Source organism: Coturnix japonica, chromosome 7 (assembly GCF_001577835.2).
Source record: "Coturnix japonica isolate 7356 chromosome 7, Coturnix japonica 2.1, whole genome shotgun sequence".
Classification (NCBI taxonomy): Eukaryota; Metazoa; Chordata; class Aves; order Galliformes; family Phasianidae; genus Coturnix; species Coturnix japonica.
Genome location: NC_029522.1, coordinates 33,086,721 through 33,104,953, shown reverse-complemented (window position 1 = coordinate 33,104,953; position 18,233 = coordinate 33,086,721). Strand labels below are relative to the sequence as shown.

The following is an 18,233-nucleotide window of genomic DNA, read 5'->3' as shown; positions in this document are numbered from 1 at the left end:
ATACCTGTACTTCCTCCTGACTTTTCGCCTCCCTTATCTGTGCTTCTTTGACACTGCCACTGAAGATGTACTTCTAAGAGGGTTTTCAGTGTGCTCCCCTGTTCCTTTTCTCTGAGGTGAATCCCATAAAATCCTGCTGCCCCTTTGCTCTGGAAACCCATATAAACAAAAGGAGGGGGAAAAAACCCACGTCTGCCTTGGTTCAATGCCTGTATCCAACAAATCAACCGTAGGAGGTTTCAAAACTAAAATTTATATCCAGATGCTAACTGTTTGCCAAAAGGCAAATTAGCTAATTATATAATGAACATGAAGTGCCTCATAAGCAGTTGCACAGGGCTTGGCAGCTCTGTCTTCCAAAGTAAGGGAAACAAATTCCCCTGCAGAACCAGCCTGAGCTTGGCCCCAGCCATGCTAATAACTGTTTGGAAGCATCAGATCGTAAAAGCATCAGATAGGTTACTTCCTCTCCTTTCTGTTAATGTTCTGTATGTTTCCTGACCGTCTCCCTCTCTGCAATTTTCTGGAAATAATAATAATAAAAAAAAGAGAACAGATTGTGATTACTACAAAATTCTTCCTGCAAGAGCATTTGCAGAGCTCATATTGAGGGTGCCATCTACTGGCTCACAGAGCTGGTAACGCTGGGCAGCAAAGGGATTCTACCTGGAAATCCCAAGGCAGCAGCTTTGTACCTTGCCTTTCAGATTCTGCATAATCTCACTGTGCTCTACAGGCAGACAAGCAAAATCTTAGAAATTTTGAAATCTTAGAAAAATGCTGAAATTGAAAAATCTTAGAGAAATGCTGAGAGTTTGGTGGGTGTTGTTTTCTGTTGTTGTTGTTTCTTGTAATTTCATTGTTTCACATTACAACAAAATGTGTATGAATTGGTTTCAGTTTCAGAGAAACATAAGCTGGGGTTCAGTAAGATCAAAATCAAGAGGTCTTTGCAGACTTGGAGTTTACTGATGGTGCTCCTACTTAAGATCCAGGGTACGAGCTTCTCACAGTACTAATTTATTTACTTTTTAATGTTTTCATGTACTGAAAACATCAGGCAGAGAATACTTAATTACAACCCATAACGCTCCCAAGAGGAGATATGTCAGAGTTTTACAGGTGGAGAATTTCAGAAGCAAATCTGAGGGATGTGTTTGAGCCAAGCATTGGAGCGGGGACACAGCCAGCTCTGCTCTAGTCTCTCAGGTCTGATCAGCTCTCCAGCCTGGAGCCTTCTGAAAATCTGTTGGGAAGTGATTTTGCTTTGACACCAACATGAAATACAAAACGGTTTGACTCTCCAAGTTTCACATAAATAGGTTGTCCCAATATCAGCACTGCAGCAGAAATAGAGCTGAATACAACTGAGTAGCAGGTAAAAGCTTTAGCAGTAATTTCTCTCTCCTTCCGTGGTTCGACTTCTGTAGGGATTCTAGTATAAATAATTCAGTGAAGGAAATAAAGAGCATGAGCTTTGCTGTTTGCCTGGAAGTTAGTATTTTTATCGTGGCACTTAACATTAGGTGAGTAATGCCTAATATTGAAGCACTATCATCTCGTTTCTCCATTCAAGAGTGCTGTGTTTCTTTATACTTCCGTATCTTCAGCTTGTATGAGTTTAAATCACTTTGGAAATATTTGAAGGGCATCTGGGCTTGAACAAGAGGTTGGACCAGATGACCTCCATAAGTCCCTCTCATCCTCAGCCATTCTCCCATACTTTGACATCTCATTGTTTTCTTCCACATCTGTGGCTGAAGGACATTTTCTGGAAGAAAATGATTTACTGGGGCCAGGAGAGGATAAAGGTATGAGATCTGTGTCTTCCTACCACCACAATGTCCCATAATCTTGTCCAAACTGCAGTAGGACATGCTGTAGCACTCCCCATGAACACTAGTGCCTTATCACCTTATCTTCCTTTGCTCTAAAGCCTTCTTAGAAATAGACTTTTGTGAAATCAGGGAGTTTCATTTTCAGAGGTTGGGAGACCTTGCTTGCCAACTGTTGCTCTTGAAGCACGAGAAGTAATATGCCCAACCGTCTCCTCACTTCAAAATGTTATAACTGAGAACAGAATCAAAAATCTCGTCCATGATGCTATTAAAATGGTTAAAAATGAAGTGTCTGGGTTTTTGTTTTGTTTCTTTGGACCTGAGTTTAGGATGCTAGCAGTGATGGTTGTAATGTGATTCTTTAGTGTACTTGTAATGTGTATGTATCAAACTGTGGAGGTAAGATATGTTAATTGGCTTCAAAACATGTCATTTTCCCTTGAAAGGTTTAAAATCTGTGGTGTTGAGCAAGGCCAAAGACAAAGTGTAGTGGCTGCCAGCTGGACATGAGAGAGGCCTGCAGGGAGATTACACCATGCAGGAGAATGGCTTTTGAGATAAGGATAATCTTTTACATAAACCAAGTTTTCCAAGGCAGTTGAATGGGTGAATAAGGACAATAATAGAACTGCAGACTGACACAGCTGATAGTTATCCTGGTGTTCAAAGATGATCAAGAAGTTGCCAGCAAAATAACTTCTCTTGATTACAGTGACAACAGATAAGCAGCACAGATTCTTTTTTGAATGAAGGATCTCTTGATTAATGCTCTCATTTTGCGTTCTTCAGGTCAACCCAGTAGCCATGGAAAGGTCTACAACTTCTGATATGGCCTCTGAAAAGCCAAATCCTTCCCACAGTACAGGAGCTGTTCAAATGAGGATCAAAAATGCCAACAGTCACCATGACAGACTAAGCCAAAGCAAATCTATGATTCTGTCTGAGAATGTGAAAGTCCTTGAGCCTGTAAGTAAAATGCTTCTCATATTTCATGTTTCCCAAGTTTTTAAAAGTTGGAGTTGTGTTGGGTGTGGTTAAGACATCAGCTTCATTATAGTCCTTTGCATAGAATTTAATGGCACTATTACATTTTTTATAGTATGGCTAGGCACTGGAAGAACAATTTTCCTTTGCTGAAACACAGAATTTGGCTTAGGTGGCCAGAATAATCACATTTGAACTCTCAAGTGTTACAGTACTTAAATACAGCTGCCGTAGGGGATAATACTTACAGTATCAGAGATATGGTGCAACTTCTAAACAGGTGAAAACCAGACAAAAGAAAGAAAGAAAGAAAAAAATCAAACTGAAAAATCAAGCACTGGAGAAACTTTAATATTTTAATAGTCAGCAGCATTTTTTCTTCTTTTTTTTCCTTTTTTTTTTTCTTCTTTTTTTTTCCTGAGATTAAGTAGTTAGCAATGAACTGTTCCGCCAGTTGTGTCCCTGCCCCTGTACTCCTCCTGAGCTACTAAACAAACTGATTGGTATGAGTCTCCCCTGGTTAATTTTCTTCCGTAATAGTGGCAACTTGCAGCTGAGGCCATATAATGTTACAAAATTATTTATGCAGTGTTAGCCACTTTTTGGACTCCAGATCCATTTTGTTTTCGGTGAATGCAAATGAGGGAGAAAACTCTGCTGGCTGGGGACAGAGTCCCAAGTCTCAGTCACTTTTCACAACCACGTAAGCTATTAATCTTTGTTTAGTTCGTATATTTCATTCCAATGAAATAATCCTTTTTCTAAAGAAGTTACTAAGTGTGGAAAGTCAGTTCTGGCAGCTGTTCCTGAGTTTCTCTGCTATAACTGAACCTATTTTGGGGACTTCACATATTTCTGCAAAGTAATAAAAAAACACTCTCTTTATATGTATCATTTCTGATCAGTTCGAACAATTCCTACTATTTCCCACAACGCGTTGCACATGTTTCTTCCGTTTTATTCAAAACAAAATGTTCCACCAGTACAGACCTGAGATGATGCTTATAGTAATTTACTGGGAATACTGTAATGTATTATCAGGAAGAACTGTACCTTTGAAGAAGTTTAAAAGTTAAGTATATTTAATGATGCCTAACATATTTTATTGGCTGTGTTTAACAAAAGGCACTAGGCTGCAGTTGTTTTTGACAAGCATGAAAACATCACAGCATGAGACTGCAAAAGGAATTATGTAGAGAAATTACAAGTGATCCATCTCTCAATGAATTATCCACCTCAATAGCCTGCAGAACTCAGCTACCAATTAACACCTACTTTATTACATGTTGGGATGTACTTAATAACTTTCATGTGTTTATGCACTATTACCTTGACTGATGCCTCTTGTACAATTAGGCATAATTGGCATATCAATATGCAAAAGTTAAAAGGATTAACCCTCTTAAAACTAATGAGCATTTCTGTATCCAGCTGCTAAATGAGACAAAATTAGCATTTTTCACTTTTGGGCAGGATTTTATCATGCAGTTTCTCATTGTTGATATTACCTTGTTACATAACTTTAGTTTTGGGGATAGTGTGCAGGACTGTTACAGAGCAAGGGCTCTAAAAAGTTAAATGAGACATAAATATTTCCCAGCGCATCCCAAAAACTGTGGCAGGTACAATATCTGTTCATTGGCCGAGAGCTGAAAAGTTGCTTTGTGCCGCATTTGTTTTAGTAGCTAATTATCTAAAAGCAGAGCTTTACTATGTATATGACATTTTACCCAGCAATCTTGGCTCTGATATAATAGACTGAATGCTTGCCATGCTACTAATTCCCATTCTATTTCAATTCTTTTCATCTCTTCTTGCCACACCGAATTTTCTGACTAGATATTGACAGACCGAAACTATTTGGGCATCTTTGCTTCCGTAAACCCCTTGTAGTTGTTTGGTGACACCCCAACCAAAAGCAAAATGCCTAAGGATCTCAATGTTAATACTTGCATAATATGCAGTGCAAGTTGAGTTAAAAGACCACTGAAATTTCAATTGCGTGTGTCAACCGCACGCCAGCAGATCTGGATCTGTGCATGCGACTTGAGAAAGATTCAGAGGGAAGCAATGTGGGGAGCAGTCCCTGGCATCCAGGAGTCTAGAAAGAGCAGGGCTCAGCTTATACACACATACATACACACGCAGGTACATTCAAATTCAGTAATCCTCTTTAAAAATTCATGACATACTTTCTTGGTACACTCACAAACCCCACTTGAGCATTTGGAAGCATGCAGACCCCTGCTGAAAGATGCGTATTACTCATGTGCCAGGCTAAGCCAATTATTCTGTGCTAGAAGGGAAAAAATAGGATCTATCTCGATTTTCTGTTTGGAAATCTTCAATTTTGAAGAGCTTCCCTCTGATCAGATCATTATAAAGTATCCGCTGATCATTGCTTCCGTTTGGTTTTATGTCAGCTGCATATTTTTGTCCTATTGGACAGATCTTTATTTCCTCTGAAATAAGAGCTGAATAAGGGACTCCATGTTACTCTGTCTTTGCCCATATTCGGCATGTGCCTACTATAATTCTATTAATAAATGGGTCAAATCCTCTTTACCTAACTTATGCAAAACACACTGACTCCAGTGGATTAAGGCAATCAGCATTTGGCACATTGTGAACAATCAGCAGAACTATATATTTATAAAATGCTCTTGAAAATAAATAAAATTAATGCTCTGGGCATAAAGGGCAAGAAAAAACAAACCCACAAACAGAGGCAAATTGAGAAGGATGGCTGGTGATTTATGGAGAAGAAAATATATAGTTTTCTCAAAGGGATTTGTTGTATTCCACAGTGCTGGCTGTGATGCTCCTAAGCACACCTGGGGCTATACTTCTGAAGGTGGACAGATTATTTTCGGCAGTGTGACAAAGAAGGATATGCATCATACATCAGCGGGGCCATATGCACTTGTGCGTTTTGTGGTAGTAAAGATGCAAATGGGGGAGGCAGGAGCTAACTCATGCAAAAGTGAAATGTGGATTCTTGGGGATTTTTGTTATTTATTTGCTATGGAAATGCTTGAGCATTGTGCAAAGGTTGAAATGGATATTAACATAGAGTTTAAAAGAGCATAAATCACGAGGCTGGACACACACTGTGGTAAGCAGCAGCTCTTTCTGTGCTTAATGTTAGTGTCTGAACCAGCAACGCAAATGAATATTTGCTATTTTCATCTCTTAAACCCCAGGGAAGTGCATTTCGCTTCATTCAGAACAACTTCAAACAATGAAACATCTTTTTTTATTGGTGCCTGTATTAAGAATTAGAGCCTATTTAGGCATTCAAAATGTTAATGTATTAGAGCTTTTTATGATGAGGTTAAACAAACTGGTAAGTTGATTTCTCCCTCTAATACGTTATCGGGGAGTGGGAAGCAATCTTCCTTTGTTTCTTACTCCTGTGATTGTAGCACACTTGCCAAAGTTATGGCTAGCCAAAAAGACAGAAATAAAACTGCTAAAAATATAAGCCTTCTGTTTAGCAGAGTTTTTGAGCCATATTTCACAATCTCGGGGCTTGTACATGTTTACTTCAAATCAAGCTTATAGTCAAGTTTGAGGCTTTGTTTGTATAGATTGTCCTGAAGTAGATCCTGATATTTAATTAAAATGACACTAAATCACATTGAATTGATAAGAGTTGGCATCTCAAACAAAGGTAATTGCCCGTATTGGTTTTGTACAAAAATAGAGCTGCTTGGAAAATGTGCAGCCAACACAGACTGTCAACTCCATTTATAGATCAATATGTGAAAACCATTGATCAGGCAGGCATGTGTAACAGTAACACTTTGCATTTATTTGTTGTTTTTATACCATGTTAAGGCTTACAGGATTATCGGCTTCCAAAATATTTTGACTCCCTCATAAATATGTTATCTGTTTAATGTTAATTACAAGACAGACTCCAGCCCTTCTTTCCGTTTCATTGCTATGGGTAGTGTCAGCTGAAAATGGATTATTTCAATCTCTGAGAGATCATCAGAGCTTCTTTTATCATATAGTTTATTTACGGAAAGTTTCTGAGGATTTGGTTGTTTTTTCCCCCCCAGTTTACTCTTTTTTTTCTGGAGGAAAAAAACAAACAAATCTTGACAAAATATTTCTAGGAGCAGAAAACCTCCTGCTGTCCATAGCTGGAGTGGTAGGGGACAACTATTGACTTATTATGTTCTAACAGTGACTGTCCAGGCCTTGTTCTCCCCAAATTCTATCATCGTCATGAACTAGTCCATCAGATGTGCATCTGCTTTTATAAGCAGTCCATAATCACAGGTCCAGAGTTAATTCTGGAACGTAAATATTGTCAGAAAACACAGAAATAGCAATTGGGGAAAAAAACCAACAACAAAACACACATATCTGTTTGGCAACATTATCCTTCTCGTTCCCAAAGCAGGAGAATGAGAAATGAAACAAGCCATATGTCCTCTTGCTGTGTTCAGCCTGGTTCTGTACCTTCAGAATCGAGATCTGCTGTGTGTCATCCCGACTCACCCATCTCAGTGGCTTCATTTTCCCATCCATCCTGCTGAAAGCAGAGCCTGAGTGCATGAGGAGGATATTTCAGGGTTCCATTTACTTCAGTGACCAAGTTTCCCCAGTGGAGCAGTGGGGTTTGGCTCTTAACCGTTTTTCAGGATCTTTTTTTTTAACCTACAAGCATTATTTCAGCCCCACAACAGAGCAAAGCTCAGAACAAAGCCTTTTGTTTTTCTGGCTTTTTTTTTTCCTCATTTTTTTTTCCTTATGTATACCCTCTGACAATGTATTTTCTGTATCCTAGGACTTCAGCCAACATAATCTGGGCTAAAAAGGAGGAAGTTAATTTTATTGTTAAACTGCCCCTTTTATTTACCGTCCACGCACATTTTCCCTATACCATTTCAGCTGTGTCGCTTGATAGACAGCATCATAATGAGATCACAGAAAAATGAATTGACCACTACCTATTTCTTCTTGAAAGTGAGCATAAACTCATTTCAGCTCCATTAAGGGAGTGGTGAACGTAGCTGGTTTGGCTTCCTCGTTAAACCAAACTGAAGTTCAGACGAGTCGGAAATGCTGATTTCGACTTTTGCTCAGTGACAGAGGGATAGGAAAAAAAGGGTTCAAAAAAGCCTCCTGGTTTTTTCTTTCTCTCTCTCTCTCTCTCTCTTTTTTTTTTTTTACTCTTACATTATCTCACGCTGTGAAAATCTTTACTCTATTTACCAAGCACAAATTAGCCTTGCCAAAGGTTCTGAAAGTTTGCTACTTCAGCTTAGATCCTACAACTTCAAAGAGAGATGCAACTCTACAAATTAGTGTATGCGCTCTGCCATGGCTGTTTTAACTTGAACTTGACTAAATTCGTTTATAATTTAGTACTGATTGAACGGTGCCATGAATGTGCACGGGATACATTTTTTAAAGTTAGCCCTCTGATTACTAATTTGAATAAAAAACTCTAACCTTGTTAGCATCTGGACTTATTTCCATAATAACAACCCCTTCAGAACCTACAAAGTAATGAATAATTGACAACAAATGAAATGTTTTGATAGTTGTCGGCACAAAGCATGTTTAATGTTTTGTGTTGCTTCCTAGCTAATTATGTAGATGACACATTTGTCAGACCTTGACTGCCATTAGAAACGTGTTTCCAGAGGGGAGAAAAACAGGCTATTCATAGAGTAATTAACTAGAATGCTCAATGACCTGTGAGAGATTCAAATGGCTGCCAGTTCAGACATTGTTTTGTTACAGAAGCAGAGGGGTAATTAAAATTCCAAATTACAGTGCTATGATGAAGCATTTGTTTGTTGACAGTATACTCTTACTCTAGTTTGTTAATTCTTTTTTAAATTGCTTCTAATCCATTTTATAGCTTTAGGAGTTCCGTCTTTGAATTTACTGACAACTAATATTATGGTAAATGGTTCTTCGGCGGAGCACTGCGGGCTTGGCAGTTCCATGGGAGCACAAGGTGGGTGGGATGGAATAGCTGTGCTTTCCCTAAACTGACATACCATGTGCTGTCACCGCGACGCGGCACATCTTGTGAAATGATATGTTCATAATCCTGCGGTAGGGAAGATGTCTGGTCACGGGAGGAGACGGTTCAGAGAAAGTAATGGTAATCAGACAAATTGAGGAAGGTGTCCTAAGATGTTAGAGGAGAAGCGCTGATGCGGCTGGGTTAGGTAAGCACTTTGGGAGCTGAGCTCCGGAATGGAGAACTGGAGGACAGTCGTCTGCAGGAAGAGATCAGGCACAAGCTATGAGGAAGGGGGGAACTGCATCAGGCTCTTTGCCAACACCCTCTGTAGGCAGTGATGGACGTGACAGGGTACGCCGTCCGTTCCTGCAGAAATGGGGACTCAGCGAGTCCAGAGTGCTAAAGTTCTCTAAACAATGAGCTAAATGCAAGCCCGAGTGGAATATTTATTTACTTTGCCAAAAGTGAGAAAGAGGTTTTGTTAAAGAGATCTGACAGAAGTAACATGGTGTTTGATGCAGGAGAGCTGACAGCGGCATGGAGTGAGCGCTGATTATCCTGAAGACACTGTCAGCTAGGATTGATTTCCACTTTCTCCGTTTATGTAACGGTTCCTGTAATACAGCTGACCCCAAATCACGTTACCTTGTCATTTCTCTGCATGGATCAAGAAGAGATGAGCTGAAAATAGCTAGGCACTGACCTTGAACTTGCCGGAAAAGTGAGAAGTGACAGCGGGGTGTGCAGCCCGACAGCGGCTGCTCTGCAGCTGCAGCAGCACCAGGGGGCAGAGCAGCACCGGAGATCGCGGCTGGGGCGGCCGCTGCGCTGCTGCTGCGGAGCGAGTCTGGTCCAAATGGCTTCATGGCCTCCTTCTTTTTCATTTTTTGTCTTTTCCTTTTCGTTTTTATTTGATTTTATTTCTTTTTGTTTTCTTTTCCCCCTTTTTGTTACTTTTTTTTTTCCTTCCCCCACCCCCCGTCATTCTTTTTCATTCTTTTTTCTTTCATTCTTTTTTCTTTCATTCTTTTTCATATTATTTTTTCTTCATTCTTTTCCTTTTTCTTTTCTTTTTCTTTCTTATCTTTTTTTCCCCTCCTATTTGTTTATTTACTTATTTATAGCCGGAGTGATGCCCAATGGGAAAACCACCACTGGCTCAAAAATCTGGAGGTTCCCATTATCTGTCACTTGAAAACACGAGTACCTGAAATGGTAATGAAAGATCTTCCTAAAGTAATGCATTGCTAGTAAGTTTTGCATCCTCTCTGCTAATGCTTCCCCATTTATTTTCCTGGGATTTGGAGTAAGGATGAATGCTTCTATTGTCATTAATATAGTTGTCTGCAGTTTGGGGGATGTTTGACAGGATCTTCAAAGCCTACAGGCCTCTTTGAGTTTCATAAAGGTTATGATGTAAATATATACATACACACTTTAAAGCTGATAGGATAAACTAAAAAAAGACTAAAAAAGCAGAGGGTTTTTTTTTCTTCCCCCCTCCCCTTTTTTTTTCTTTCCCTTTTTTTTCTCAGCTGTGACATTTCTCTTCTTATAATTCATATCCTGAGGGGGATAAAATGTCAGTAGTTAAAATATTTCATTTACCATATAAAAGAACATTTCTTTACTTCTTCTGTTTTGTATCTTCCTTATTCTGTGCTTGCCTCTTTCCATCCCTTTTTGTCTTAAGCGGCTCCAGAGACTCAAAGATCTTGCTCTTGGGGTGTCCCCATAGATACAAGTGCTCAAGGCAGGACCCCATATGGACCCTGTAAGATTGCTTACAGCAGTTCCCACCCTCATTTGGCATCCCCACGGCACATGTGCTTGCTGAAAATCCGATGGAAAACTGTCCTTGTTCCTCTGCCTATCTGCTGATTCCCCAAAACATGGAGCTTTCACTCAATGTGGTTGTTCCAGTGCTCTTGGGTTCAGTCTACTGCTACCAGGTTGGATTGTCTTATTGAGTTTCTTTAGAAAAGGAAAACACTGTGTTATTTATCCTTCAGTAAATCCTTTTTTTCCAAGACACTCAGAGAGTAAACTGGTTTTCCAGTTTCTGTTTTCTCCTTTATGTCTGAGCTTGTTCAAAGCCAGATTATGTTTATGAGTTTGTATTAAACGCTTGTATTTGAAAACTTTTGCACCATCTTACCATTTCATAGTCAGTTCCTTACATCTTTGGGTTTTTGTTTTTAGTGGGAAAACTAACGTTGGCGGTTAGTCCCTTTTCTTAGGTGACGAGATAGGATACAAAGAAATGACCTCAGTTTGTTCCAAGGGAGGTTTAGGTTGGATATCAGCAAGGATTTCTTCTAGCAGAGGTTGGTCAGGCATTGGAAGTGGTTGCTTATGGTAGTGGTCAAGTCCCCACCCTGGAGGGATTTATGAGATAAGTGGACATGGCACCAAGGGTATGATTTGGTGATGAGACTCTGTAGGTCAAGTTGATACTTGGATTTAAAGATCTCAGGCTAGGTGGTTCTATCAAATCTATATCTCTTTGCTACAGGTCTGAAATAACAGTATGCCCCAGCATTAGAGAATAAACACTATTTCCTTAATATTGTGCTTGGCTTCCATGACAGTGTTCTCCTGTATTTATGCTTTACAACCAAGTGGAGAAGGAACTTAGTCATGTTTCTCCTAATCCCAATACAGATGTTGGCCTGTAAAAAGTTTTAGTTATTTCCTCTGTTTCTCTACCTGGACTGAGGATTGATTCTCTACAGGATGGAGGATGATGCTTCTCTGCTTTGTACGCATTCCAAAGCCTGCCTCAGAGCTGGGTTGACTGTTACATTTCAATCACGCTCATTACTTAGACAATTCTATTCTCAACATATTAACTCTATTAATTGGAACAGAATTATTCCACAATTATTGCTAGTGTAACTGAGATGGGAACTTGGCCCCAGGCCCTGTACGTTTTCCTGATCTATACTTACTGTGCTTAACTATTTCACTATTTTTTCATTTAAAAAAACTAAAAAAAAAATCTCGTTTTGGTTCCTTCTTTAATCAGTTCTTTTCCCTTGATTCTACACTCATGCGCTTTTTAGCTGCGTAAGATTTCTCTCAGGCTTTTCTCGTTTAATAACATGTATTTCAAAAAGCACGGTTAAAATATCATTTAAAAGAGTCTCTTTGGTAATATGTGTCAATGGACACCATGACAAGGAACATAAGCTGTGGAATTATGTTTCTCTTTATTTTATCTTTATTAAGTACTGTATTACAGCTCCATTGTGGCATCTAACACGCTTCCTTTCAAAATGCCATCAGATCTGAAATATGTAGGTACTGAAACTGAGATGATATCAAACTTCCCATAGCTAGTCTTGGGCACCTGACCTGCATAGTTTCCCACAGGGGAAAAGTAAGCTCCATTTCTTTAAATTTCCAATGAGAAGGGACATGTGTCTCCTTGCATTGAGTTACATTACATCACATCATGTGACACAACGTGACCCAATACAACATGACAGGAGAGGTAAAGAAGCAGGTTTTTTTGTGTTTTTATTATTATTGCGCTGAAATTATTGCACTACTGATGCGATGAAATGGGGATCAAGTTATTTTGTGCACGCCCTAAATACACGCATTAGTGCACAATATAGGGACGCGAACACTAAATGTTGTTTAATACACAGAGATTTTTAAACAGACAGCAGAGTGTCCTTGTTAGGCAGCGTGCCTATTCTTAGACAGTTGACAGCAGCATTCTCCTGCCCTAAATCAGATAAAATCTCCTTTGAAGCCAGTGATTCTTTTGCAGGAAAAATAACTGTAGGATCTGATCCAGCCATGTTAACGTGGCAATATTTTCTTTTCTTTTTGATTTCTTGTTTGGTGAGGTTTGCATCGTTAATGGGAGCAGGTGCTGATCATCTGTGTTTTTTTTTGTGCATGGTTGCCTGTGTATACATGCACAGCAAATTCACATGCATGGTAAAAGCGGAATCCAAGCCTTGCCCCTCAAAGAACCTAAGGCTCTACCCCACAAAAGAAAAAATGAAGAGTATTTGCCTTTAAGAAGTTATTATTATTATTTTTTTCTTAGTATTTCGAAGACTAATAACAGACTACTGAGTATGGCCACACTTCAGACATGGTAATATCTTTCTTTTTCCCTCAGCTGTTGTCTACCTAAGATGCAACATAGTCAGAAAGTTGCAGTAAAAACTTGCATTTGGAAGTACAGCTGACAAACAAAACCAGCAAAAACATTCTATCCTTTCTAATGTCTGCATCTTCCTCCAGTTTTAGAATCAAATTTGAAGGGCTGTGAAATACTCCATAGCGTTTTCCTTTCCTTTTGCCTCCCAGAGCTCTGCAAGAAAGATTGTTTCCCTGCATATTTCAGCCATGGCCAGAAATGGAAGCAGTGCAGCTGTGATGAGCGAATCTGTTCTCATGACATTCATAGCCCCGAGGCAGGTAGAAAACCTAGACAAGCATCCAAACTTTTGTTTGTTTATTTGGAGCAGACCTGGGGTTTGGACCAACTGAGCTTTACATCAGCAGTTCTGTTATCCTTAAGAGCTCACTCTTCTTGATAGTGAATTTGAAGTCAGACTCTTGTTTTATAATCTCATTACAAAAAATCAAACAAACAAAAACCCCAGTGTTTAAAAATTAAAGTGCCAGGTGCCAACTCTTTTTCTGTAGTTGGCTACTTCAACTTTGAGCTTTCCATTTTTTATCAGCAAAGGATAAACTGAAAATTCAGTGCTCCCAGTCTAGATCTTTCACAAAATTAAAGAGTAAATCTGAAGTGGCCACCTGTAAGCACTAAAACCTGAAGACATTTGGACACGAGTTAAAACAAATTGTTTAAAGAACTGCCAATCGGTCGCATCAGGTTTCAAGAATAACTTTGCAAAGGAGATCCAAAATGGGTGTTTTAACATTTTTAGTGCTGGCTTCCTTTTTTTTGCAGGGGAATTTTTAATTATTTTTCATTGTGAAAGTGAGGAGCTGGAAAAGAACTAACGTGACCATTAACAAACTACTACAGGAGAGTAAAAGTGGCAGCACTGTGAGCATCTCAAAAGCATGGGAAATGCTGGGGCAATGAGTCAGTGGCTGTGAAAAGCATGGAGTGAGTGGGGAGCTGGGAGTTGTAGAGAGGGGGGCTGAATTTGTTGCAGCTGTGTGAATTTGGTGTGAATTTGGCTTGAGGAAGGGTTGTCCTCCTCACCTGCAGAGCTGGTGTTATGTTGGCTTGTTGGTTGGAGCCTGGTCCTTGTCTCGGAGGTGTGAGGTAGGAAGGAGCTCCTTACCTCTCTTGTGTCTTAACTGAAAGCCATGCAAAGCGTATTCAGGTAGTTGACGGTATCCGTGTATGGAGATTAGCAGAAAATATTTAATTACATTTAATTTGGCTAAAACTCCTAACCCTTCCATCTTGTGTGCCATATGAGCCTTGTGATGATCTAAACAAGAGAGACAGCCCAGTCTATCCTGAGCACATTACATGCCTGAGAAGTGTAAGTTAGTGAAAACATGCCATCCTAATCCTAGCATCTTATTTGTTTTTATTTTTTCTTCATATCATTTCTTTTTTAAAGTTTTACAGCAGATGAGCTAAATAACATGAAAATTTACCTTTAAAATACTTCCCATTTATCTCACAGTTTCCTTACCTAGAAAATCCCAGTGCGGTTGCTGCTAATGCTTGATAAGATTTGTACCTGGTAGATTCTAAATTACATTAATGCATAAAGCCAGCGATGCCAGGCTCCCTATTGTTACAGTTATTAAAGCTGTAACTGAAATGATATCTCTCATATTGATCTTCAGCAAGCTGCTCTTATCCAGAAGCTTTGTTTCACATTAAAGACACTAATGATTGTCTCCACAAAATGAGCAGCTTAATAGTTAGGAAAAGTTAAATGGAAAAAAAAAAGAAAAAAAAGAAACAACTTTGATAGGCACCTTTGATAGCTCTTCATTCCAACATCTCTCATAGCCACAAAGTGCAAGCCAAGCATTAATAGACCTTTTAATAAAATGACTTAAGAGAAATCAATGGGATTTTTCACAAAGCCCAATTTCTAGCAAGATACATTATTTAAATGTTTGTATTTCTTTTGAACAGCTCATGTCCTCCTATGGCTGCCAGATTTCTTCCTGGAATTTCTGTGTGTCTTCTTAGGGTGTTGGCTTATTATTATTTTTTGATTTATTACCTCACTGAGATTTTTTTTAATGATGAAAATAAACGTCCTGTGCTCTACCAAGGCTGGAAAAAAATATCCTGTAGAGATGGCGAAAACCACCAGTAGCTATTTGTGGGGAAGGTGCAGTAAAGTTAGATGTGAACTAATGAGGAGCCTACTTAGGTCACAGGTACTTTGGTTCCTTCATGGACTATAAGAAATCTTTCTCTTTCCTATCTTCAGGGGAAGATGGTGTATCCTATCAGCTCTCCAGCTGCTATTGTGACACAGGCCTGAGGCGATAAATAAGGTTGGAGTTTATGGGGGAAGAGAATATTATTGCCTTTGATTTTATTCTTTGTCTTCCCTCTGGAACTTCTGGGTTAGATTCAGTTAGATTTTAGTTTGTTTGTTTTGGCTAAGGGTGAAGAGCAGCTGCTGGATTTCTTTTTGGATTTAACTAGATTATTTTTCTCCTCATTTTTGGCAACAGCTATAATGCAAGATAGGTAATTTCTATGAATTGCTGTAGTATAAGCAGAGAAATACGAGACATTTTTCTTTTCTTTGATGACACTGAGTGATGATATTTAAAGTCTGATGTCAAAGGGAACGTGGGTTTGGTTTGTTTTCCATAATAAGCAAACAGAAAATCACAAATTGTTCTGTAGAACTTCTTTGGGAGAACCATTTTATGTTTATTCATTATTCTACATAAATAGAGGTATATAATGGTGTTGTAGTAAAGCACAATTTGTCAATTTGCACTGTTATAAGCTGTGGTTAAGTAGAGGTGATACTGTATGTGGGATGGCCTGCTAAGCTTCAGTCAATTCACAGTAACAACTCAGCTGCTTCCTGCATTGCATCTTTGTATAAGAAATCAGAAAAAATAATATAAAAATAAAAGAGGAGAAAAGGAAAAAGGAGAAAAAGTACAGAAAACTGTGGGCTGTGCTGAGGTCTGCAGCCACAGAACAGAACAGCATTTGCTTTGTCCCTCAGCACCACGTGCACCCCGGGTGTTCAGCCCCTATTTCTGCTGGTTTTTCCCAGGCTCCATGGAAAGCCTGGATTAAGCTAATGCAGGGACATGTTTTGCCCGCTTATTATTTATTACAATTTTAGTTCCAGGTTTCAAAAACAATTAGGGAAACTGCTTAATAGGAAAATGACTCTAATTACTTGTTAATTGAGGTTATCTGCTTCATATTATTCAAAACATAAATTGTGTTGACACTTGTATCCAGATATGATTACTTAATAAACAGACTGAATGCACATCAGGAATTCATGCATCCCCCCCCAAATAAAAGAGATGTTTTATTTTTCAGCTGCTATTTGTCATCCAAAAGATGCAAGAAAAAACCCCCTTTTTAAAAAAAAATCTCAGTTTTAAAATGTTAGTTCCAAAATATAAACAATACTCTTCAAATAATGAAAAGATGAATGTTGAAATTTCAATTTTACACATAATAAGTTCAGGTAGGGCAGGTACACAGGATGAAACAGGGCCCCGTCAAATTGGCGTTACCTTCTGAATAAATAATTTAGCTGATCAAGTAATTAATTTATAGATCAAATATCTGGGTTCAAATAAAAGACCAGTGTTAATATTTCTCATAGTTTTCTCATCAGAAAAGAGATTTTTACATGTTTTCCACCTTGAGGTTTCCCTTTTTGAAATGAAAGCAAGATCTCTGTCCATGCAGAGAAGCTGTGCTTTCAGTCTGGGACTCCATTCCCAGGTGTTTGATTTGGGACACTGCTGAGCCATTTTTGAAGGTGTGCTCTTCCACCAGTCATGGTGGTCCAACAGGATGTTGTGGTTGAAAGTGGACAGCTTGCGTGCTTCTTGAGGTTATTTGTTCCTTCATATTGTGAGAAGAATTCTGTCAATGTGAAGTTTTTTGGTCTTGAACTTTCTTTAGCTGATTACCTTTATTAGGCATTTTCTACTCAATAGCTATTATATCCTTGGGATTTACCAAGGAATGAGGGAAAGATACGAAGTCCATTAGGATGGAAGATTTACAGCTGTGTTTGTGCCCATTAATTTTCTCTTCTCTGATATTTTCCCATTTTCCCTGTGTTTGACATTGAGCCTGAGCCTTGTTCCTAACTCATAGCCTATGGCAGTGGAACGGGGAGATGAGACATCACAGAGATGTGGAGCACACATAAAAAGGGAAGACGTGTAAAAACTGAAATGACATGGCAGCTGAAGCAGCTTGTTGCTCAGCTTGGTTGCATGTTTGAGTGGAGAAAGCGAGGTAAATTGTGATATGTAAGAGAATAGCACTCGACAGGGTGTATGGTTGTAAGGTATATGGATGCTCAATCATGTGGTGAGGCAGAAGGCTAAAGGACAAGCGCCTTCAGTAGCCACACAGTCTGGATATATCCTACAAAACAGGGGATGTTAGGCTCAGAAAAATATTGCTCACAAACAATATGAAAGCAGATTTAAGAGAAGTCCATCTAAACCATTTGACTGTCTATGAAACCTTCCGTAGCTATCGTAAGAGAACTAAGTTCAACAGAAAAAAAAGCACAATCATACAGTTCTGTGTGTAGTTGCACTATAAATACATCAGTTTGCTCAGAAGTATATACACAAGCAACGATTTCCAATCCTAACTGGTTGTGCTTGAGCACCTATTAGGCATACACATGGTCTTCTGCTATTTTTTTTTATTTGTATCAACCTCTACATCTGTGCATGAATAAGCTGCTGTAGTAAAGCTGGCAATCTTCAAACTCAGAGCAGGGTTTTCTAGGTCAATCTCCATTTACCAGATTTGGAATATTTGAGCTGTGAAGAGAATGGGCTTTTGCGTGTTGCTGTTAAAGTGTTTTAAGATGTTTATTCAGTGCATTGTTTAAATTTTGATACTAGCAGAGCCACAGAGAAAATAGTTTGCAAATTAGTTTCTATGGCAATGTGTAATAAATTATGGAAGAATTATAATTTAGAGGGATTTGTCTTCCATTGTGCTCCACTTTAGTGCCCAAATACTTAATATTGCAAGATGATATGAGTAGATACTTTAAAAGTTGGCATGAGATGGAGTGCCAGCTTACTTCTGCCTGTCTGAAGAGATGTGCACCTGTATCAATGAAATTAAAAATACTTCATGTTTGATTTGGCAACTTTCCTTACAGAGAGAGCTGCTTAAAATACAATGCAAAAGAAAATTATTTTCCCATGTGAAAACTGTAGATTCCAGATACTTCTTTCTGTAAAAC

General features: G+C 38.8%; 1 protein-coding gene across 1 annotated transcript in view; it reads left to right on the top strand.

Moving 5' to 3' along the window:
* ARHGAP15 (Rho GTPase activating protein 15) overlaps nt 1-18,233 on the top strand; it is a 337,309-nt gene that overhangs the window by 40,984 nt on the left and 278,092 nt on the right. The window contains exon 11 of the mRNA XM_032445704.1: nt 2,628-2,804. Coding sequence (XP_032301595.1) covers nt 2,643-2,804 — 162 coding nt within the window. The 5' untranslated portion in view covers nt 2,628-2,642. The remainder of the gene's footprint in view (nt 1-2,627; nt 2,805-18,233) is intronic.